Here is a 23,064-nt window from a genome sequence, read left to right as displayed (position 1 = left end):
TTAACTCGTGGCAGATCTAGCAAGACAGCCAGGAGATGGGGATGAACTGGGGGTTCCTTGAATGGTTCTCCCAGCTCCCCCTTAATACTACCAGCTAAAAATCCCTTCTAGGCACATTAAGCCCTAAAACCAAGGAAAAGTCTTGAAGTCCAGGGAGACTGGAGACCAACCTTTTTTAACCTGAGAAAATTTACAGATGTCCACAGTGGTGACCAGAACACAGGCAAACGGCAGACAGTTGAGAAGCATGGCCTGTCAGGCCTCTAGCCAGTGACAGGTAGGTGAGATCCCAACTCAGGAAGGCACCAAGACAGGTTATGTATAAAGCCACACTATGGGGACCCTGCCTGCCACTGCCTGGGTGTTTGGGTGAAGCACAGTGCAGAGCTTCAGAAGGTAGGCAGCTATGCAAAAGGACACAGCCCAAAGTGCTTTGCAACTGTTACCCTCAAGTCTGAAGTTGTTTGAGGGTAAACAGCTTAGGCTGACCTTGGAGAAGGTGACAAGTGCTAATACCTTGACTGCTAATGTGACAGCAGTGACCACAATTTTTTTTCTTCAAATACACGTTTTTAAAAACCAGTACTAAAGACCATCCTTTATTGCAGTTTGTGGTAATTGCACAGAAGTATCAGTTTCAGGAAGAAATATGTTTGCATCTTAAAGAACTCAGACCCTCACCCAACAGAACAAATTCATACAATATTTAAAAGTATAGAAGCTTTCTGGGTAGGAGAGATAAAAATACAGTATTTATACTACATTACTAGAAAACTCAAGAATTCAATGACACCAACAGTGCCTACCCTACAGTTTGCCAAACACACTTGTTGGCTCTTTTTTTAAGATTAAGAGCCAACAAGAGTTGGTTCACTTTTAAGAGAACAGACTCCACATCTCAGGTAAGCACCGTTTCCACACCAACTGTTGAAGCCTGGGTTTTCAGTCCGAACTGATGGTGACCACAGGACTCTGAACCTGCTGCAGCATGGCTGACCATTCTCTGCAAAGACAGCCTGCAAAGAAACTAAGTATCAGTCTCACTTCCTGCTCCAACCAACAGTTATTCACAGTGTAAAAAAGGTATCTTCAGAAACCATACATTCACCACTACACAATCTGCCGGTAATTCCAGCTATTTTGGGTGATTTCATCATTTGATAGCCTTTTTCTGAGAATCTATTTTAACAACACTAGCCGTTTATTCATTCTACCACGGGGGAGGGGTCCTTGTCCATGGAAGCTTACCTCTCCTTGGGCTAAGCTGCAGCCACGAGCTTTCAAACTCCACACCGCCGATCACCATTCTTCAGCACACAAAGCCCAGAGGGGAATGAACCGAGGCATCCCTAGACAGGCAGCAGGTAACAAAGGCAGAGAAAAGAGTTTTGCTAATGAGAGCCTCAACTACAAATTCCAGCCCATCCTAACAGAGCCCTTAAGAACCTACTGGAGGTGTTTTTTGGTACATGAAGCCAGGTGAAGTCTGTAAGTCCTAACTGGCTTTTCTGGGTGTTGCAACCTCATTTCATCCCATCATTTTAACCCCGCACACCTAAGCGGTCATCTCCAAGGACGAGGAAAGCTACATCTCAGCAGACAGGCAACTGGGACAGATTTTAGAGCAGTGAGCTAACAGAACTCCCAGGTTTCCTCTGCCCCACTGCCACCATGAACCGTATCTCCAGGATATGCTCAATTAAGGTCAAGGGCTACAGTAATACAAGGTTATTAGGTGAGCCAGAAAGAAGTGCCACTACCTGACCTAATTGGAAGGTCACATCATCTAACGGCTGGCCATGCAAACTGTTCCACAGACCGAAGCTTACCTTAACCTTAAGGGCAGGCCGGTGCTCCTCCCTCCACTACTCAGCAGCTGGTCTCGATCTGATCACACACAGGTGACCCCGCAGCACTCATGTGCAACCTGGGTGAACAGACGAGAAAAGGTCACTGTCCAAACCAGACCAACCTACTCCAGGGCAGCAGCAGCCGGGCAGGACTTGTTGACCGCAGTCAGCCAGGAACGTTATCGTCAGTTATCGCTTCTGACGGCACTTCCTATAGAGGATTTCATCAGAGCAGTCAACACCTCCCTGCTCCCCAGCACCGCTCCGGAAACCCGAACGGGACCTGGAACTTAGCCCTGATTGCTTGAGGAACCACTGGGGGCACTGGCCGCTTTAAACCAAGCATTTTAACGGAGTTCACCTCTGGTGACAGCCGCGGTAGAACAGCTCAGGGTCAGCAGCCGCCCCCTGCCATTGCCACTCGAAGCACCAGGTTACGTGTGCAGTGCAACGGGGCACAATTACTGCTCAATGCATCAACCGTGAAGGGGCAGCCAATGCCGCTGCACTTAAGACTAACGAACACGGAAAAGCGAAGGGGTTGGCTGTAGTCCTACCTCCGGATGGGAGACCGCTCCTGGCCTGAAGGCGCTGCAAGGGATGTGCCACCTGGAACACGGGAGGGCGACAGGCGTTAAGGGCACGTAGTGGCAGTGATGTTCAACCCGACCGTTGAGGCTTCCGCGACCGCGGTCAGACAGGCATCAGAGTCGTCAGTTATCGCTTCTGACGGCACTTCCTAACCCCATGATCATCAGAACCGTCGGGCAAGCCCTCTTCGACGTCCCATGCCCCACGCTCCCCCGGGCCGCGCTTACCCAGTCCTCCCGGGTTGGCGCACCTCCCACGCCGCGTCCGGGGAGCAGGGAAGCGGCCTTCGGGGAGCTCGGGCTCCGGAGTCGACGGCAGCAGCGGCCCTGCTGGAGACACGCGCGCGGGCCTTGAGCCTCAGTCCCCGGCAGCCCTGCCTCACTCTCCCCAACCGCCGCGCCCGCCCCAAAACCCGGAGCCCCCCACAAAGCTTCCCGAAAACAACTTCTCAGAAATTAAGAAACCTTTCGCTCCTTCGCCCTCGCCGCCAGCTACTAGGCCCAGTCACACACCCCACTCACCTCCATTTTCACGGTACGGAAAAGATCATCTCTTTCGCGGCCTGGGCCTTTAAGGAGTCGGAATATTCCATTCTTCACAGAAGGGAGGGTAATACTGGCAGAGACTCACGGGAACCTCCAGCCCTTTTCACGACGCAGACTCCGCCTCACCACCCGGGAACACCCCCCTCCGTCAGAGCCTATGGTCTCTTCCACGTCCCCAGGAATTCTGGGTCCCGCGGCGCCCGGGGTGTTCAGGGCGCATGCGCGGGGGCTGGAGCGTACCACTTTAGCTCCGTAGTTTGGAGGAGGTGTGTGAACCTTTGTGAGCTTCCGATGGCTCGTGTTGTAAATGAAGCTGTCGGCACCGCAGAGGCTGTTTTGAGGATCACATGACACACCATGCTTGAAACCCTGCAGAGCCTTGGCAGGCAGCAAGCATTCATAAAATAGTAGCTGCTTTTCATTCTTCGGGCTGCCTGTCTCTCTTTCCCCACGGCCATTGCCGAATATCCGCGGAGCCTTGCAGAACGCCTGCGCGCCGGCAGCTCGCATCACTCCCCTTGAGAATGACCTCTAAGGAGCGAGCAGACGTGTCTTAGCTGAAACCGCTTCCATCCCCTCCGCTCCTTCTCTCCTGATTCCTTAGGACTCCTGCATCCGTTCCCCAACCCACCAGCAATGGAAACCTCTCCCACTCCATGAATGCTCTCCTTTCAGCCTTTGCACATGCTCCGGCCTCTGCCACTTAAAAGCCATTCAGTGCAATCGCATTTTATAAACGCTCATTACTCTGAGGGAGAGCAGTTCGTCTGGACGAGAAAACTGGAAAAGCTATCGCGAGACAACTTTCTGGTCTTAGAATTTTAAGGATTTTAGTGGTGGGGCGGGGGCTTTCAGCAAAAGCCAAGTCAGGGGGTTAAATAAACGAGTTCCTCGGTCTGCCCGAAGAATTTGATAAATGTCCTAAGGAGAGCATGGGGGGGGGGGGGGCAGCAAGGGTATCGGGGAAGAGGTGTCTGGAAATTCGGGGTCAAAACCGTGGAGGACTTGGGGAGGCCAGCTAGGGCGTCCTGTGGGCATTGAAGGAGCCTCTTAAGCCTTCAGGGCACAGAAACACCCTAAGATGTTTCTTATCCTCCTCCATCTTAGGAAGACCCCTCTGCCTGCCCTGCAGAACAGCTTGAAGGGGTAGGAACTGAGCAGGCAGCCCAGAAGAGAAAGAAGCTAGTAATCCAGGGCCTGAAGGAAGCTATGGAGCTCCAAAGCTTTGAAAGAGATCTTAGAGGTGGCTTTAAGGGATGTCCGGAAGCTATGGGAGAGGAAGGAGCGGTGACTCTGTTTCCTGTGTCATGACAGTGGGCACAGCACCCAGGAACAGGACCACCCTGGGGCTGGGAGTCCCCTGTGCCTGAGTGAGGCTGAGAGTGGCCCAGCCCCAGACAGAGAAATGCTCACGGAGAAGTGCAGATTGTCAACTAGCCCAGGAGCCCATGAACTTCACTTAAATAATGTTTCCAGGAGAGTTAGTGATAAGAAAATATTTATTTACATTTGCCACCGAAGTTCCCTGGAGGTCCAGAGCCACCAGGTAGCGCTGGGAAGGTCCCCTGACTCTGTCCTGAATCTGGGCCATTACTGGGACTTTAAAAGCTGGAGGGGTAGCTGATCTTCCTCTGAGGCAGTGTCCTCCTCTACTTGGGAGGCTGGGGCCGGATTCTTCAAGGTGCCTGTAAATAGGATGGAGAGCACTGTGGCTTGGCCCTTGGGCTGTGTCCCCAGGAGGACAAACAGGAGGCGGCCACAGCCATGAAAGCACATACTCTGTGTACAGCGGGTAATCCCGAAGTCTCCCAAGAATCCCTCTCTCTACCTCCCCCTTCCATAAGCATTTCCTGAACTCCTCCCAGAAGTTCAACGTTCCTTGTGGTAGAAACCAGGACACCTGAGACTTGCTGAAGAACTGGAGGGAAGTGAGAAGTAGTGTTCAGGGAGCTCTGAGGGAACCCAAGCTGTAAGGTAGGCAGCAGGTTTGGACACCCAGAGGAGCGGGAATGACACTTCCACAGAGAGCCAGGGAAAGCAAAGAACAGGGAGCACCGTGGAGGGACCGGCTGTTGCATGGAGGGAGGTGTTGGAAATGGGCGGGATTATAGCATTGGATCTTCACCTCCGCAATGAGGAGTGAGTCCTTCCTGGCAGTGGGAGGCGAGGAGGGTGGGCCTTGTGTAGTTTCTGTCTGCCTCAGAGAGAGAAGCCCAGAGCAGAAAGACTGGTCTAAAGGAGAGGGTGCAGCCCTGAGCCCAGCAGTGGTGCAGAAGGGAGAGAAATGAGGGGTCGGGGCAGAGGGGTGAGTGGCTGCCTGGGAGGGGGACATTGAACAGAGATCTTCAAGGCCTCCTGCCTGAGTGAGGAGGTGTGGGATTGTATACACACTACCTGGTAGGATAACCCCATGGCCGTTCCTATCAGGAATTTCCAGTCGGAAGCCCCAGCTGGCGATAGTATGGGATTGGGGTGTGGAATTCTTGGGGCAAGATGAGGGGCAAGGTGACTTTCAGAGTCTCAGCATTAAAGTGACAGAGTGGGGGCGCCTGGGTGGCTCAGTGGTTTAAGCCGCTGCCTTCGGCTCAGGTCATGATCTCAGGGTCCTGGGATCGGGTCCCGCATCGGGCTCTCTGCTCGGCAGAGAGCCTGCTTCCCTCTCTCTCTCTCTGCCTGTTTCTCCATCTACTTGTGATTTCTCTCTGTCAAATAAATAAATAAAATCTTTTAAAAAAAAATTAAAAAAAAAAATAAAGTGACAGAGTGGCAGGACTCAGGGGAAGGGAGACAAAAAGAGGGCAGGCAGAAAACCTGTGGGTTTGTGAGGACCATCGTCACCTGGTCACCAGGGACCCAGGAGCCTGGGAGACCAGCAGGCTTTGGAGCCAGAGTCTGGAGGAGTCCCCCCTACACAGGGGTCAGAGGTGATGCAGGTGCTGTCGTGGGGAGGGTTTGAAGTGGGAGCTACTGATGATTCCAGAAAGGACATACTGTGGAGAAAGTTAAGCCTCGGAACAGGCTTCAGGGTAGAGACAGGAGGGGCTGTCCCCACACTAGAATGGACAGGACGCAGTCCACGACAGTGAGGAAAAGCATCAGAAGTGATTTCTCAGGGCTGTGGGGACTGGGGGCTCCTGTAGCCCGAGAAAGCTGGGGATCAACAGGACTGGCCTATCAGTGGGGGCTCAGGGAGATGACCCTGAAGCTGCGGAATAGGTAGGGGGCCCTCTCTAACCTGCTCTCCAGCTGGGTCCCCAGGCTCAGCCCAGGGCTGGCGCTGGAGGGCCTGCTGAATAGGCCCAGAGGCCGGTGGTGCGGGCAGGATTAGGGCTGGAGGGGGGAAGCACCAACAGCTTCAGAGTGTCTCCCAGGTGACTGCCTGAAACAGGCCAGTAAGGAGGTGGGAGTAGAGAAGAAAGGTCGGAAGTGCTTCTTAGTGCGGCAAGCCTTGGACACGGGGGAGGTCCTGGCCTAGGCTCTCCATGGCTGTGTGGCCAAGCAGACTCTCTCTGTCTCTCTCTCTCCAGGGCAGGACTCCGGCCACCGCCGCTACTCACCAGGGACGGCTGGCCCTGACGGCTCCTCACAAAGGGATGGCAGTGTCTGTTCCCACGAGGCCCAGTTCACCTCCTCCACCCTGAGGGCCATAGAGCAGCTTTGAGGCTCCGGGAAGCCACCTGTGCCACATGCTCCGCCCCAGGAGAGGGGCGCATGGAGACACAGGGTAGACACAGGGACTGGGAGGAAGATGGGCTGTGGCCACCCCTTCTCCCCAGACACTGAGCCACCCACCATCCCACTGTGCATTTGCCACCAGGCTCTCTCTCCCGTGGAAGACTTTGTTTTCCGTGGGAGGGTTGTTGCCTCTGTGACAGAGCAGACCAGCCGGGCCAAGGCTAGTGTGCTGTAACCTGAGGGTCCCTCTGGCTTCCTGGCCTCCTAACTGTTCCCCATTTCAGGCCACGGAGTAGGTCAGGAACAGCCAGAGAGGGGACAGCCGGTAAGTGGCAGGCCTAGGCCTATGAGATCCAGCATCCCTGACCTCGCCTGCCTGGGGCAGAGTGTCTGGTGCTCCTAGGCCCTGCCTTTCCCACCAGGCCTGACTCCTGGCAGCTGTCCCCTGGCTTTTAAGAGGGTACGGCTGAAGAAAAATAAAAGAGAGAGTAAGGCTGGGGGTGCCAGTCAGGAGAGCATGTGACTCTTGATCTCCCAGTCATGAGTTCGAGCCCCACATTGGGTACAGAGATTACTAAATAAAAAATTTTTAAGAAGAGTAAGGCTGGGGGCACCTGGGTGACTCAGTGGGTTAAGCCTCTGCCTTTGGCTCAGGTCCTGATCTCAGGGTCTTGTGATCGAGCCCCACATTAGGCTCTCTGCTCGGCAGGGGGCCTGCTTCCCTCTCTCTCTCTGCCTGCCTCTCTGCCTACTTGTGACCTCTGTCTGTCAAATTAAAATAAATAAATAAATAAAGAGTAAGGCTGGCCTGCCCCACAGCAGCCTCCCTCCCTCACCTGAAGCACCAGCGCTCATCGGGGCTGCCATCCGGCCTGGTGCCAACAGTCAGCTTCACACCAGCCCGTTGCTTCTTCCTCCTGCACCACCAGTAGCCATTCTCCATCTCCAGAACGGAGATGGCTTTCTGCGGACAAAGGACACATGAGACAGTAGCCAGGAGGATACCTCACAGCACTTGACAGTATAACCCAGGGTCTGCTACACAGGTGGATATAGTCTAGCTCCAACATTTGATTACCTGAGGGATGGAAGCCCCCTCAGGACTCCCCTCCCCCAATCTCAGTTTCCCCACTTGCAGGTGGACAGGTGTCGATAAGTCAGCCCATAATGTGTGCTCAACAATGACTTGGAGAGTTACAGATTCCAGAATTCCACACCACGAGGTGCAAGGACCTGTCTGCTCTGCCCACACGGAGTCTGCCCCCTGGCATGGGAGGGAATTAGGTGGGGCATGGAACTTGTGCATGAGGTCACTGGCTCAGAGAAGTAAGGGGCTTGCCCAAGGTTGACGGTGAATCGGTGAGAGTCCAGCTTCCCAGCAAGGCTCTCGGAGCACCAACTGCCCGCCCCCACCCCCACCCTTCTCTGGAGAAGAAGCAGCTACTGCTTTCAAGGTAGGTGGGTGTCACACCAGCCCCAGCTACAGGGACCTCTGCGCCCCGACTCCCGCAGACTGGCCGGTCCCAGGACTGCACGTCCTGCCTCACCCACCAAGGCGACCCCACCAACCATATGAGAAACACAGAAGGTGAGCTACATGAGGGCAAGGATTCGATCTCGTTCTCTGCCGTGTGGTTCGCACCTAGAACTGAGCCGAGCCTCACGGTAAGCTCTCGGGAAGTTCTTGATCATGATCAAGATCACGATCCTGATTAACATACGGAGCCCCGGGGCACCTGGGTGGCTCAGTTGGTTAAGCAGCGGCCTTCGGCTCAGGTCATGATCCCAGCGTCCTGGGATCAAGTCCCACATCGGGCTCCTTGCTCGGCAGGGAGCCTGCTTCTCCCTCTGTCTCTGCCTACCACTCTGTCTGCCTATGCTCGCTCTCTGTCTCTCTCTCTGACAAATAAAAATAAAATCTTTAAAAAAAAAAACAAAAAACATGCGGAGCCCCCACTAGGTGCCAGGCACCATCCCAAGGGCTCTAGATCTGTGAGCTTTCTCGATCCTCACAAGAGCCCCCGGAAGGAAAGCGTAGGTGAGGGGGGCCCAGACTGCAGATCGTGGGGGAGGGGAGCCGCCCTCAGCACCTGCAGCTTCCAGATGCTCCAGCTGTCAGAGGCAACACTGTTGACGGTCTCGCTCATGAGGGCGATAAGCATGTTGAGCAGCAGGATGTAGGTCAGCAGCACATAGGCCAGCAGCAGCAGGAGCACGACCCCGCGGAAGCGCAGCTGGTCCTGGAAGGCCAGCTCACCCATGCCGATCGTGAACTTGAACAGCTCCAAGGAAGCGTCCAGGATGCCGCCGTATGGGGTGGAGCTGCCCTCCTCCTCTGTCCCTCCTGCCCCAGGCTGTGCTGCTGCCTCTGTAACATTGGGGCCCCTGGGGCCCCTGGGGTCCTGGGCTTCCCGGCTCAGGCTCACCAGGGCTGCAGGAGGGAGGAAGGAGGGATCCTCAGCCTGGGGAGGCCGGGGGCAGCCTCCAGGGCATACGGATCGGGCAAGGGCTGGGCAGGGGCTAGAGGGGCGCCTTTACCTACAGCGAAGCCAAAAAGGAAGACTAAATAGACGAGCAGGAAGCGGAGCAGGTCCCGCAGGATGACCTAGAACATACAAGTGCATCCAGGAGCCGGGGGAGGGGTGTGTGGGCCGTCGGGCCCGACCCCTGACCCCTGCCTCAGCCCACACCACCCACACACACAAAGGTGTGCATACACGAGGCCTCAAGGAGCCACATGGAGTAGACCAGTCTTTAAAGAAACCTAATCGGGGGGCGCCTAGGTGGCTCAGTGAGTTAAGCCTCTGCCTTTGGCTCTGGTCCATGATCTCAGGGTCCTGGGATCGAGCCCCAAATCGGGCTTTCTGCTCAGCAGGGAGCCTGCTTCTCCCTGTCTCTAAGCCTGCCTCTCTGCCTACTTGTGCTCTCTCTCTCTGTGTCAAATAAATAAATACATAATCTTTAAAAAAAAAAAAAGAAAGAAAGAAAGAAAAGAAAGAAAGAAATCTAATCAGGGGTGCCTGGACGGCTCAGTCAGTTAGGTGTCCAACTCTGGATTTCATCTCAGGGTCATGAGATCGAGCCCCCAGTCTGCTTAAGATTCTCTCTCTCCCTCTGCCCCCTCCCACTCAGTGTCCCTCTCAAAAAACCTCCCAAAACCATAGAGCAATGTGTAATCTCATCTGTCTCTCTGAGTGTTTTCACTTCCCCTACCACAATGTGCCCTGCAGCAGGACTGATGAGTTGCCCATTTTGTTAGCGACCAAAGGAGCATATTCCAATGCTTTAGAACAGGGCCTGGCCCACAGGACACACTTCCCAAACTTTTGCTGATTACGTAAATGGATGCAGAAAAGTCCACGGGCCCAGATGTTCCAGGACACAGGCTTGCAGACGAGCTCCTGTGCACCGCGTCTGCCCCTGGGCTGTGCAAAGATGCACGTCCTCCCTGGGGGTCACATGTCTACTTACCCGTGCAGAGCTCTGACCCCTGAGGGCAGGTGCCTGCACACTCATGCTCCGGCTTGCACTCCGAGAGCGCCTGGCCAGGTGAGCCGTGGAGGAGGGCACCTGTCCACTGAAGCCCAGAGGAGCCCTGCTGGAGGGGTGCCCAGCTTTGTCTGCTCAGGCTACTCCAGGGCCACCCCCATCTCTCACCTTCTGGATCATGACACTGTAGATGCCCGTGTGTTGCAAGCCACGTGTATAGTAAAGCAGGTTGAGCCAGCCCAGCACCAGCGAGGACACAAGCAGGGGCAGGTACCACTCCACGGCCAGGAAGCACAGCACCTGGGACAGCACCGTGAGCAGGGCCTGGACCAGGCTGTGCAGGGACAGAATCTGGGTCAGTTTGCAGGCTGACCCCTGGCTAGGCTCCCCCTGACCCCCACTGGCCAGCGCTGACCACCGCTGCTTCTCCCGCCACCTCCTGATGGATGGGAAGGCCTCTGTCTGTCTGGGACCGGACCCCATCAGGTGCAGAGCAAGCGCTCAGTATGGGGAACTCTCAGGGATGGGAGCGGGAGGGCACTGGAGCCCCAGGCCAGACAGCCTACGCTTTGGTCCTGGGCCCCTGGCACTCCCTGATGCCGGGTCCCCTCCTCTCAAGCCAGCCTGGAGCCCTTCTGCCACACCAGCCTCTCCGGGCCTGAGACAGGGGAGGGGAGGGAGGGCCCACGTACAACAGCAGCTCAAAGTAGCTGTCCACGAAGGAGATCCAGATGAAGAGACGGCGCCTCCAGAAATACCACAGCTGTGGGAAAAGGGGCACAGGGGGTGTGAAGTTTGCTCCCCAGGCCACTGAGCACCAAGCAACCCTGCTGCCTCACTGGGGGGGGCCTTAGCCCAGGCTCCCCACTGTGCCCCCAGCCTGCGAGCCTGGTTCTGCCACCTCAGGGGCTCAAGCAGCCTCTTGGACTCTGGGGGTTGTGGAACTCATGAGTCCTGCTGATAGCTGAGAGAGCTTTGAAGCCTGTTTCCAGAACGTGTGCCTCCCCCCCCCCCCCGCCCCCCGCCCAGACTCCCAGACAATGCCAGGGGCCTCTGAGCTCCCCATGGATCCTGATGAAGAACTTGCTCACTACTCCTGGTGAGGGGAACAGCTCCCTCTCCTCCCCTCCCCGGTCTCTCAGGGACCCTGCTGGATGCCAGCCCACCTGGATCTGGTCCCCAAGTTCTGCCCACTCTGAGGCTCAGTTTCTCCTCAAAAGGCCTTGCTGGGGGAGTCGACCTGAGCCTGCCTGCCCCATCCTGTCTGTGGTTCCCACGTGAGGAAGGAACGGCCCAGCTAAGGGACCTAGGGGCGGGGGCTTCCAGCTCCGTTCTTTGGGGAGCAGAGTTGGCAGGGCCTGAGGAATCACAGAGGCTATGTGCAGAAAGCGCAGCAGGGAGCTGCCAGCCCCAGAACCTGAGGCCCTCAGCTGCCCTGAGGCTGGTGGGGGCCCGGACTGGGTAGAGGATTCGGTTTCTGTGGTTTTCAGGGAATGAAGGGATTGTGTTTAACTCCCTGGAAGGCCCCTCCTAGTGGGATTCTACATTTGCTTCTGGGTGGTCTGGGAGCCCATAGAGTTGCAGAGTCATGGGGTGGGGGCTCGGGTTGGGGGGGGCGGTGAATGGGAAGAGCCCTCACCTGGCCTGCGAGGATGTAGATGCCCCCAAGCAGAATCAGGATGTGGCCAAGCAGCAACAGGGAGTCTCCAGCAGTCACTTCCCCGGGGAAGAAGGCCTGCAGAGGAGACAGTCTGGTAGGATCTGGGGCCTGGAGTCCCCTGCCAACAGGGAGACTCTCAGCTGAGGGCCGGATCTGAGCACAAGCTGTGGAGAGACCACGCAGAGCAGCACAAGGAGCACAGGTTCAGCGGCAGGACCCCCTCCCCCACCCCGGATTCTAGCCTGTCACAGAGACACACTGACATGGTTGGTTTTGAGGGTGGGGTCTGGCGCCAGACTGCCCAGGTTCAAATCCCACGCCCCGCACTTAACAGCCTGTGTGACCCTGGGTAAGTTACTTCACCTCTCTGTGCGTCCCTTCCCTCAACTATAAACTGGAGATGGTAACAGCTGCCACCTCTGAGGGTTGTTGTGAGCAATGATTAAGTCAGTTAACGCAAGTCACTTCCTTAGAATACCCACTCGCATATGGCGAGCCCTGGGCCAGTATCCTTGTTTTCCTCACGGTGCGGGCTTCCGTCCGTTACCCGCTGAGGCCGAGCTCAGGCTTGTCACTCAAGCCGTCACAGCCTCGGTGGGAGGATCTGCAGACGGATCTAGCCACCCCACCCTCCACCCTCATCCTCCAGGGTCGCTCCCAGGAGGCCTCCCCCAGAATGTGCCCCTCCTGGGCCTTGCCTTCTCCAGGGCTGGCTGGTGGTAGGCAACTAAGGTGAAGAGGACCGTGTAGATCAAGTAACACAGGAAGTTGAAGAAGAATTTGGGGATTAGCAGATCCCACTTCGCCTGCAACAGCTTGTTCAGTGGCTCTAAAATCACCATTCGGTGCCGGTCCTGGGAATGGGAATGCAAGAGCAAGGGTCAGGCTCAGGTCAGGCTCAATGTAAGGGCTGAGGGAAATGGAGGAGAGGTTGGGGGGCAAATGAGCCCTCCCCACCGACCTCCACCCCACCCACATGGCTGTGGGTTGACCGAGCGCCTCATCCTCCAGCCCCAAGCAGGGGCCAGTAAACAGGCCGCCTGTGGTTGCCCCCAGGCCCCCAGCCTGCTCCGCAGGTCAGGTGGGACTAGGGTGTGGAAGGAGCATTTGCTGGGGGGGGGGGGCACATCCCCAGTGGGACAGTCCCAGGGCAGCTTTGGTCCCCCAGGCAGCGCTGACGTGTGGACCTTGCAGGGAGCTGGGCCAGGTCCCCTTAGGCACACCTCTGCCCCCCTGGGCTCACCGGGCTTCTGCAATGAAAGGCGATGATCTCCAGCACTGAGTTCTCCTCCCAGCTGTCCACAGAGGCCAGGTCATACAATGACACCCGGACTGGCCCGTAGCACCACTCCGTAAACTTGCGGGAAAGTGACTGGCACGGCTCTGGGAACTCCCGCTGCAAGATGTGCCTGAAAATCTGCAGTGGGGGTGGGGGCACATGAGCTTGGCCTGCATGGCTACCTCCTAGCACTGACCTTGGGTAGGGAGAAGGGGTGGCTGGGAAACACTCAGCACCCCGCAGAGCTGCCCCCCACCTGCAGAGCTGCACGCAGACACACGCACACACCCGGACACACAGGTCCTTGTGCGTATGATTGCTCACACATCCCACATGCTCAGCCATGATATAAACACTCCCATCCACTCACATATGTCCAGGTCTCAGGGAACCTGGCTCTTCCTTCCCCACTCCTGTCCCGAGGCCTCTTTCCTGGACTCCCTACTGGCAGAGGGACCCCCAGCCCAGGGCTCCTGGAGGCCCCCTGAGATCTGAGCTACACAGATGTGTACACTTCTGTGATCAGAGCTCAGAGCTTCCAACATACTAGAAAGCATCCCTAAGTCGAACAGGTTAAGAAGCAATTTGGTTTTGGCGTGCCTGGCTGAGTCAGTTGGTGAAGCATGTGGCCTTTGATCTCAGGGTCATGAGTTCGAGCCCCAGGCTGGGTGTAGCGATCACTTAAAAAAGAAGAAGCCAGGCACCTCGATGGCTCAGTCGGCTGGACATCTGAGTTTGGCTCAAGTGATGATCTCAGGGTCCTGGGATTGAGTCCCGCATCAGGCTCCCTGTTCAACGAGGAGTCTGCTTCTCCCTTTCCCTCTGCCCCTCCCCCTTGCTCATTTTCTCTTTCTCAAATAAATAAAAATCTTTTAAAAAAAGAGAGATAGAAAAGCAACTTGATTTTACAAATGAAGAATGGGGAAAGGAAAGGCCACCCAGCCATGCCTCTGGACAACAAAGGGAGGTTCCCTTTGGAACCCAGGTTCCCCAGGAATCTTGGGGAATAAAATAGTAAAACTTCCATTTATGTTTTTTTAATCTTAACCCTTAAAAAGGCCTGTGTTCGAAGCATGGGGCCCTGTGTAAAAGGAACAGGTTGCCCACCGTGAAGCCCCGCTGATAATTAGGCTCAGACAACCTACTGGTTGTCATTTGAAAAAAAAGTAGAGCTGAGTCATGCTTCCTTTTTGTACCAAAATAACTTCCAGACAAATCAGTTTTAGGTATTAAAAATAAAACTGCAAAGTCTGGAGGAAAATATGGATACAGAATATATATGTATACGGACACACACAAGCTTTTATATATATACATGTATATATGTGTGTATATACACACACACACACACACACACAGCCTTATAGAAGGTATTAAACAGTATCAAAACCAAGGAATTTTAAAGGAGAAGATAATTAGAATTGTATATATATATAGGAAAATGTAAAAATTCTGCAGGGCAAAAATCTCAAAAGAAATGCTTTTATGGGGGCGCCTGGGTGGCTCAGTGGGTTAAAGCCTCTGCCTTCGGCTCAGGTCATGATCTCAGGGTCCTGGGATCGAGCCCCGCATTGGGCTCTCTGCTTAATGGGGAGCCTGCTTCCTCCTCTCTCTCTCTGCCTCTCTGCCTACTTGTGATCTGTCAAATAAATAAATAAAATCTTTAAAAAAAAAAAAAAAAAAGAAATGCTTTTATGGGGCACCTGGGTGGCTCAGTCGGTTGAGCGGCTGCCTTCGGCTCAGGTCATGATCCCAGCGTCCCAGAGCCCCACATCGGGCTTCTTGCTCCATGGGGAGCCTGCTTCTCCCTCTGCCTGCCTCTCTGCCTCTCTGAACTCTCTCTATCTCTCTGACAAATAAATAAATAAAATCTTTAAAAAAGAAAGAAAGAAAATAAATGCTTTTATGGGGTGCTTGGGTGTCTCCGTTGGTTAAGTGGCCAGCTTTTGGTTTCGGCTCTGGTCATGATCTCAGGGTCCTGGGATCAAGCCCTGCTTCTGGCTCTGTGTTCAGCAGCAGCAAGGAATCTGCTTGAGATTCTCTCTCTCCCTCTCCCTCTGCCCCTACCCACTGCTCTCTTTTTCTTAAGTAAATAAATCTTTAAAAAAGAAAAAAAGAAATGTTTTTACTAACAAACCAGGAGAAACATTTACAGCTGTTATAGAAAACAAAATACTAATGCATTCATTATAAAGGACACTTTAATATGAATCAATATGAAGAAAACCTAATAGCAAATCTAATCACACAAGAGGCAAAGAATATCAAAAGACTGTCTCCTCATCGAGAAACCCAAATGATTTAAAAATCCCAGTGTTTTATAATGTAATTTATCAGTTCAGTAGTTCATATATAATTCATCAATAAACACACATATATTAGAGGTGTGTCTTGAACATGTTCTTAAGGAGAGTTAAATCAAAAAGTGGGGACCCTGGGGTGCCTGGATGGTTCAGTCGGTTAAATGTCTGCCTTCGGTTCAGGTCATGATCTCAGAGTCCCAGGATCGAGCCCCGTGTGGGGTTCCCTGCTTAGCAGGGAGTCGGCTTCTCCCTCTTCCTCTTGTGTGCATTGTCTCCCTCTCTCAAATAAATCAATCAAATTAAAAAAAAAAAAAAAGTGGGGAGACCAGTGATCTATGTAGAAGACCACTCCTGGCTCTTTCTGCAGAAAATTCAGAATAAGTCCTGTTGCTTCCTGGAAAGGTGTGGAAGGAATGGGGACTAGCTAGGTACTCACCTCGATTTTGCCCTCCTTGGCAGCCAGTTTTAGGGGCGTGAGTCCCTGCAGATTGGGGATGTCCTCGAGCTGCACTGTGGGGCAGAGGTGGGCCCCCTCACGGAGAAGCCTGTCATACATGTCGATCACCAGGGCGCTGTTCTCGGTTGAGTTGTCTGCGATCATCACCAAGGCGTGCAGCACCGTGTTGCCGAGGGAGTCGGCCGCCTGCAGGCTGGCGGGCTGATGCTCATTTTTTAGCAGGTAGGTCACCACCTCCCACTGGTTGGTGCACGCGGCCAGGGAGAGTGGCAGCTCGCCTGGGGGCCAAGGGGGGGCAGCTTGAGCCTCAGGCCTCCCAGCTTCCACCTGTCTACTCCTCATGCTCCTAAGACAGAAGGCCAGACCTCCTTCAGGAGAGACAGCCACCCACAGGAGAGGAGGGAACGCTGCCTTAGGATCCCAGGCCCTCCCAGGTCTGTACTATGAGGGAAGACGGTCCCAGGCACCGTGGAGGGCAGCTATGCCTTTTCCACTGGTGAAGGTGGCCCTGTCCAGCTCTTGACCCAAGGGAGTGGCAACCATAACTCTTTACCATCTAAAGGAGCAGAACATGGAGCGCCTAGGTGGTGCAGTCGGCTGAGCTTTTGGCTCAGGTGGTGATCTCAGGGTCGTGAGATCGAGGCTCGGGCCGGGCTCCACATTCACTGTGGAGTGTGCTAAAGACTCTCTCTCTCTCTCTCTTTTTGCCGCTCCCCCGCCATGCTCACTTGCTCACTCTCTCTAAAATGAATAAATCTTTAAAAAATTAAAATACAGGACACCTGGGTGGCTTAGCTGTTGGGTGGCTGCCTTCCGCTCAGGTCATGATCCTGGAGTCCTGGGATCGAGTCCTGCATTAGGCTCCCAGCTCCATGGGGAGTCTGCTTCTCCCTCTGACCTTCTACCCTCTCATGCTCTCTCTCACTGTCTCTCTCAAATAAAAATAAATAAAATCTTTAAAAATAAAATAAAATAAAATAAAATAACCCTGTCTGGTCAGGTTTCCCACACACCAGTTCTGCCAGCCCCTTCCCCTCCCCCTGGTCTGGGTGTGGATGTGTGGGGAGCTTCCTTGCTAAAACATCTCCTAAGACAAACTGCTTTTGCAGGCAGTCCAGTGATTAGAAGCATGAGTCCTTGGGATCAGACGGATCTGGGTTGAAGGGCCAGCTCTGACACACATTACCCAGGTGACCTTGGACATAGCCTTAATCACCTCTGCCCCTCAATTTATCCAAGAAAGTCTCCTCACCAAAGTAGAAGCAAGTCCCCTGGCTCTTTTTCTGGAAGAAGTGGCCACAGGCCCGGGCATGTACATTGGCCCCATTCTCCACCAAGAGCTGCACACATTGCAGGCTCCTCTTCTCGATGGCAATGTGCAGGGCACTGTGGCCTCGGTAGTACTCATCTGTGCATTGGGCGTTGACCAGGGGCTGGGGATTGCCAGAGTCCCGGTCGATCTGGAGCAAGGGCAGGATGCAGGCGTTGGCTCCATCCCGAAGGTTCAACACGGCCTTCATCAGGCACGTCTTGCCCGTGGAGCCCTCTGTGGGAGAAGGAGAGGGGAAGGGGCACCAGAGTGCTCAGGTGGAGAGTCACTGGGCTGCCCACGAGCCTGCACAGGGAGCCCACGCAGGGGGATAAAAAAAGATTGCCACACAGGGCTGGTGGAACCAGAGTCATGCTGGAGGGTTAGTAAGTCTTGAGCCAACAGGTATCCAACAGGGGGCGCCTGGGTGGCTCAGTCGTTAAGCGGCTGCCGAATCCCAGCCAGGGTGGTGGGATCAAGCTCTGCATCAGGCTCCCTGCTCAGCAGGAAACCTGCTTCTCCCTCTCTCACTCCCCCTGCTTGTGCTCCCTCTCTAACTGTCTTTCTCTGTCTGTCAAATAAATAAAGAAAATCTTTTAAAATAAATAAATAAATAAAATACCGACAGATATGACTTAATTTCTGTCTCAAAGATAAGTTTCTAAGACATAATTTGTTGTACGTGCAACACAGTATACACAGACCATTCAGAGCAACGTTAGGTGGCTCTACCCCTTAATGGCTCTCTCCTTGGGCAGGTCACACGGCCTTTCTTAACCTCAGTTTTCCTGGTTGTAAAATGGGACTATTCCAGGGTTGTTCTAAGGGCCCAACCTTATATATAGAATTTTTAGCACCCAGAGGGCCTGGCACAGAGTATGTGAAGGCCAAAAACGACACACAACCTTAAATGGCCATCATTAAGGAATTCATTAACTAAACTGTGGTAAATGTACACAATGGAAACCTCTGTGGTTGAAAAAGTGACTGACTTAGAGATCTGTGTACTGAAGTGGAAATTAGGAGATGTAGCATATGGCACGATCCATCACGTAAGTATGTACCTAATATATTTAAACACTTTGAAAAGACAGACGTCAAATCATTAACGTGGATGCGGGATATCCTTCTCTTTTACCCTCATGCCATTACTACCTGAATCTTCTAGAATACACAAATCTTGTTTTTCTAACCAGACCAAATGATCAAGATACTTTGATCTGGGGCAAAAAATGTTCTGAGATGAGTCAAGTGTATGGTATGTGTATTACACCTCAACAACGCTGTTATACAAAAAGAAAAGAAAAAGAAAACAATGTACCGCGGAAGCCTGTGAGTATCCATTTGGCCAATGAAATGGGCTGAGGACGGCAGAGGTAGACCAGGAGCCCGTGGGGTGGGTGGACATGGGAGGCACAGCCAAGACCAAAACAAGGCTTTCAGGCTGGAGGGTTGCTGAGAACTGCCCCTTGGCTCTTGATCAAGGCCAAGGCCAACCCGTCTGCCAAGTCTCAGCACAGCGGTCAGGGCACAGGGGTTCTGGCCTGCAGGGCAGACCTACCTGTGTACTCTGGGTCGGTGAGGTACTTGCTGGTCCCGGACAGGTACTCTGGTAACCCAGCCAGATCCTTGGGGACACCCCGGGCAACCGCGCTGAAGAGCCGATCACGGTCAAAGCGGTTTGGGTCCGGCTGGCTGTGGGGATATGACTTGTGTCTGGTGCTATGGAAGAACCATGGCCCCCTCGGGAAGCCCCCATTCTGGGGAGCCCTTTCATGGAGTCCTGTGTGCACCTTGCAGGCTCATGAGCCCGGGGGAGCCTTTCTGAGGAGCTCTTCCTCCCAGGGCAGACCGAGGACTCACTGAGAGGCCCGAGAAAGGGAGACGGGCCTGTCCGTCTGTCCGGGGCACTAACCCCCAGCACCCCCATGACTCCAGGCAGAGCAAATGGAGTCGGTCTCAGTATCAGGTGCTTATCATTTGCTGGTTGACTTGATAGTTTCACAACAGGCTCCTGATCCCAGAGGGAGGATTTCAGCACAGGAACGTGTCATGCCCTTGACCTGGAATCCGGGTCGGGATGGGACCACATGTGCAGAACCGGGGCTCACATGGAGGGGGAGGGGTGTCTAACTAACTCCAGACCCTGACTGCTAACCTCCAGGCAGAGTCTAGGCTAGGCAGACAGAGGTTTCTCAGAGACATGGGGGCCCAGCGCTGAAACCTATGAGATGCTCGCCAGAGTTTGACTGAGAAGCCACATTTTGGGGAAATGCTATAACTCTTTAGCATTTAGAAGTTTCTGGTGACAGGGAAGGGGAAGGAGCAGGGGACCCCTCCTGGGGATGCCCCCCATACTGGGGGCTCCTGGAACCATGGTCAGCAGATATGAAGGGACAAACAAAGGTGGGGGACTCTCTGATTCCCTGGAGAGTCTCAGGTTCTGGCTTCACCAAGGAAGGTTTTGGTGACTCTGATGAATGGGGGATTGTTGGGCTCAGTCATGTGTTAAAGCTATAGCTGTGCGACTGAGAGAGCCAGGCCCTGTCTCCTCCACGGCAGGAAGTTGGGTGTCCGCCTGGCCTGGCCAGACACACCCTCATCTCCCCAGCAGGCCACGTGGCTACACCATGACTGAGAGGGCCGTGCGGGTGACTAGGGAGCCCTATGGGCAGTCCGGCTGGGGGAATTGGCCATTTGGACAAAACACTTCCTGTCACAGGGTGGCATCACCGTCTTGGAGTAGGGCAGCCCAGCGAGAGCACAGACTGGGCAGTGCGGGGCCTATTCTGCCTGTCAGGGAGGCTCCCCGGCTCCCAGAAGCCCCATGCACATCCTCTCCTGGACTGGTCTGAATCTGACCATGGCCTTCCAACACCAGTGATACGGGGGGGAGGGCAGCGGTGGTCTCCGGGCTGGGCAGCCAAGGGCTGGTGCCCCATTTCAGGCACAAGGATGAGGAAGGGGCTTTCCTAACGGGGTCCTGCCTTGTCAGCCTCATGCATCGGACTTCACACCGAGGGGGGAGACTGGGCAAACCACACACAAACCCGAAGGGCACTGGGGCTGGGCCAGGCCACCAAATCTGACTCAGGGTCTTCCACTGGAGGTGAACACCGCCCCCCCCCTCCCGCCGCTCTGAGTCCCACCCCCGTTTGATGCCTCACCTGACACCTGCTGGTTTGCGGTACTTGAGGTTCACTTTGATCTGAGGGGAGGACTTCCGGTCCTCCCCCTGGAATGGCGACTCCATGGGGGGTGGCCCATCCCCATGGCCAGGCTTTTCTCTGTCCGCCTCACCACCATCTTCTTGGTCTCCATCCCATGTCTGGAGCCTGAAAGCCGGAGGGCTGGAGGGCGAGGCCATCCTAGGGCAAGGAGGCTGCTCTGTCTGGCTCAAACCTTGGCGACAGAGCTGTCAGAAGCTCCTTCTTCTTCCCAGCCTGGGTAGGGGTAGGTCCAGCTGAGGCCTGCAAAAAGAGAAGTTTAGAAGCTGAGTCCAAGTAGACCCACCCACCGAGTCAGCCCAATGGGACAGGGAATGAGCCGTGAGGGAGGCAGGCAGAGGGTGAGGAGAGAGAAGGAGGTCCCTGGTGTGAGCTTGGAACATGGGAAGTACAGGGACCCAACAGGTCTGCCTGTTGACACAGTCCCACAGGAAGGGTTGAGATTGTCCCTGACTGTCCCTCTGGGACTTCCTGGGATCTGAGAGACCACAGCTGCTGATCCAGGAAAACAAACTCTCAAGTTCACAGCATGAACCTTTCTCTACATCACATCTTGTCTAGTGGCCGATACTCACAGCAGATAAGAGTGCCGTTGTAGGCTAGAGGCGGGTCATTTAACCTCTTGCCACAGAAACGGTTGGAAAACCAGTCTACTAAACCTCTTATTTTGTTACCAGGACGACTAAGGCCCAGAAAGGGGAATTGACTTCCTCAAGGTGGTCAGCTGTTGGCAGACCCTGGTCCAAAACCACAGACAGCTCGCTACCATGACTTCTTCAGTTCTCAGTATCTCTCGGGGCCCATCCCTGTTTTCAGTCTGATTCATCTCTAAAGGCGTCAGATGCCACCTCTCTCTGTGCTTTTGGGTCTGTGGGGGCTTCAGAGTGGGGAGGGAGACCCCTCGCTGGAGACCCAAGCTCCCCCTGACAGACAAGCCCACCTCAGGTCCTAGATAGGGCTCGGGGCTTTGGCATCTCTTCACAGGAGAATGGAAACCATAGTCCCCCCCCCCCCCCCCCGCATGGCAAGGCGTGGGGCCCCAGTGGGGGGTGCGGTTAGGGGGAAAACTATGTGCCCACCGGTGGGTAGGAACAGGAAGAAGGAATAAGAGCAAGCGGTGAGTGGGGGGACAGCTGGGTGGCAGAAGGGGGCAGGGAGCAAAGAAGAGCATGGGAAAGGAAAAGAAAGGCCAGAAGTAGAGAGGGTGGATGGTGGCAGGGCTTGGGCTGTGTCCCGTCCAGCTTCAGGCTCCCACAGCCCTCAGGGACCTGGAGGTGGGGGTGGGGGAGGCATTTTCCCACAGAAGCTGGGGAGGCTGGGATCTGGCTGACTGCCTCCACATGCAGGGTTTTTTTGTTGTTGTTAATTAGCTTGGTTTTGGTTTTTTACTTCAACGTGAGCCACCATCTTTCTGTCCAATCTGGGGCATCCTCCCCAAGCCACACACCGTTTAGCCGGGGTGTGTTCCTAACCATCTCCCCCGCCCCCCAGTCTGCCTCCCCGGAGGCCCCCCAGCTCACCATTGCCAAGCGTCAGCAGCAACAACTACCTGTTCAGCCCCCGCCCCCATCCTGGGGGCCTGACCCTCACCGGTCGGGAGGAAGGGGTCCGGCAGTCCAGGTGGAAGCTGGAGCCCCTCCAAGACCCTGGCTTGGGGCTGAAGGAGCAGGGAGCCCCAGCCCTCGGGCTTCGCTGCCCTGATCAGTCACTGTCGGGTCAAGGCCGCCCCCTCCCCAGGTGTGCCGGGATTGCCCACCGACTTACCTGGCAGGGCGGCCGAGGCTAGGGCGCGGCGTCCGGGGCCACGGACCGCTGGGATCCCGGGCCTCCGGGGCTGCAGGGGCTGCTGGAGGAAGTGAAGCCGGGAGGGCGGCGGGCGCTGACAGCCCAGAGCCGCAGCACCTCCCCAAGTCTGCTCTGAGCTCTGCCAGCGGGCTGCGGTCTCAGGGTCTCGGGGTCTCCGCAACCTCAGCGCACCCGGCCCGCCGGCATGGTGTGGGGTAGGGGGATCTCTCCCGGGTCGGGATAGGAGGGCCATCAGTGAGTGACCATTTGGACCACTGGCCACACCCTGCTCTCGGGAGACACGCCCCGCCTCCCCACCCCCACTGTCTAGCCAAGGAGGGCCCCGGTGGGGGTGGGGCAACCAGAGGCAACCCTTGGGTGCTGGGGCCTTGCCTCCGGTGGGATCCGGCATGGAGTTGGGGGTTCTTGCCCCACGGTGCTGACATCTACCTCCTTCCGCGACCTACCACAGGGCTTCCAGAGGCCATGTGGCTCAGACTGGGAACTGGGGGAACCCATCACTGGGCGGATAGAACGAATGCGGACGGGCCCCGGGGACAGGAGAGACGCAGCCCAGCACACGACCCTGGGAATGCACGCCACCCAACCAACTTGCAGTTTGCGGGGATTTTCCCACCTGCCGGGGCTTTCCCCCAGCCCCTCAGCCGGGGTGGGGGGTGGGGGCCTGTCAGTGGCACACTTCCTTTCGTGACAGGCGCTTCCAGCACCAACCAGCAGGGGGCGACAGGGAAGCCCCCAGGTAACGCCGAAATCCTAACCCCGGGCCACGCCCTGGTAGGGAGGAATTCCACACTAGGGTTTAGGAACTCAGTCACCCTCCAAGGAGACCTAGGACACCTTCCTCTTCCCAGCTCCCTAAAATCCAGTCCCCTC

The 23,064-nt window shown here is 55.3% G+C and overlaps 1 protein-coding gene, 1 long non-coding RNA gene and 3 other non-coding genes across 6 annotated transcripts; all 5 read right to left on the bottom strand.

The window, feature by feature from the left end:
* Window positions 1-583: 583 nt before the first annotated feature.
* LOC131815941 (uncharacterized) lies at window positions 584-2,810 on the bottom strand. Its single transcript, XR_009347896.1, has 5 exons — window positions 2,669-2,810; window positions 2,408-2,459; window positions 1,830-1,927; window positions 1,249-1,349; window positions 584-1,016 (listed from the first exon to the last, which is right to left on the bottom strand). It is a non-coding gene; the product is annotated as an uncharacterized LOC131815941 (long non-coding RNA).
* LOC131817236 (small nucleolar RNA SNORD65) lies at window positions 1,088-1,159 on the bottom strand. The gene has a single exon (XR_009348420.1). It is a non-coding gene; the product is annotated as a small nucleolar RNA SNORD65 (small nucleolar RNA).
* On the bottom strand, window positions 2,015-2,084 carry LOC131817219 (small nucleolar RNA SNORD49). Its single transcript, XR_009348403.1, has one exon. It is a non-coding gene; the product is annotated as a small nucleolar RNA SNORD49 (small nucleolar RNA).
* On the bottom strand, window positions 2,542-2,612 carry LOC131817220 (small nucleolar RNA SNORD49). The gene has a single exon (XR_009348404.1). It is a non-coding gene; the product is annotated as a small nucleolar RNA SNORD49 (small nucleolar RNA).
* A 1,620-nt stretch (window positions 2,811-4,430) lies between the features above and the next one.
* TRPV2 (transient receptor potential cation channel subfamily V member 2) lies at window positions 4,431-22,729 on the bottom strand. Of its 2 annotated transcripts, XM_059148120.1 has the most exons (15): window positions 22,150-22,723; window positions 20,326-20,628; window positions 18,720-18,853; window positions 17,102-17,395; window positions 15,829-16,127; window positions 13,054-13,227; window positions 12,509-12,664; window positions 11,790-11,885; window positions 10,843-10,913; window positions 10,319-10,484; window positions 9,200-9,266; window positions 8,752-9,092; window positions 7,498-7,625; window positions 6,544-6,623; window positions 4,468-4,671 (listed from the first exon to the last, which is right to left on the bottom strand). In XM_059148120.1, exons 2-15 carry the CDS (start codon window positions 20,523-20,525, stop codon window positions 4,577-4,579), a joined length of 2,301 nt encoding a protein of 766 aa, XP_059004103.1. In that variant the 5' UTR covers window positions 20,526-20,628; window positions 22,150-22,723; the 3' UTR covers window positions 4,468-4,576. The 2 variants fall into 2 exon arrangements, with proteins under 2 accessions (XP_059004102.1, XP_059004103.1); XM_059148119.1 differs by lacking the exon at window positions 6,544-6,623 and having other exon boundaries at window positions 4,431-4,671; window positions 22,150-22,729.
* Window positions 22,730-23,064: the final 335 nt, after the last annotated feature.

Source organism: Mustela lutreola, chromosome 15 (assembly GCF_030435805.1).
Source record: "Mustela lutreola isolate mMusLut2 chromosome 15, mMusLut2.pri, whole genome shotgun sequence".
Taxonomy (NCBI): Eukaryota; Metazoa; Chordata; class Mammalia; order Carnivora; family Mustelidae; genus Mustela; species Mustela lutreola.
Note: the sequence above shows the minus strand (reverse complement) of the source record. Positions and strands in the feature narration are given on the sequence as shown.

Coding starts and splice junctions, on each gene's coding strand:
- TRPV2 (XM_059148119.1), bottom strand. CDS start 20,525: ATGGCCTCGCCCTCCAGCCCTCCGGCTTTCAGGCTCCAGACATGGGAT. Junction 17,396..18,719: donor CACCGACCCAGAGTACACAG/GTAGGTCTGCCC, acceptor CTTCTCCCACAG/AGGGCTCCACGGGCAAGACG. Junction 13,228..15,828: donor CCAAGGAGGGCAAAATCGAG/GTGAGTACCTAG, acceptor CCCCCACTGCAG/ATTTTCAGGCACATCTTGCA.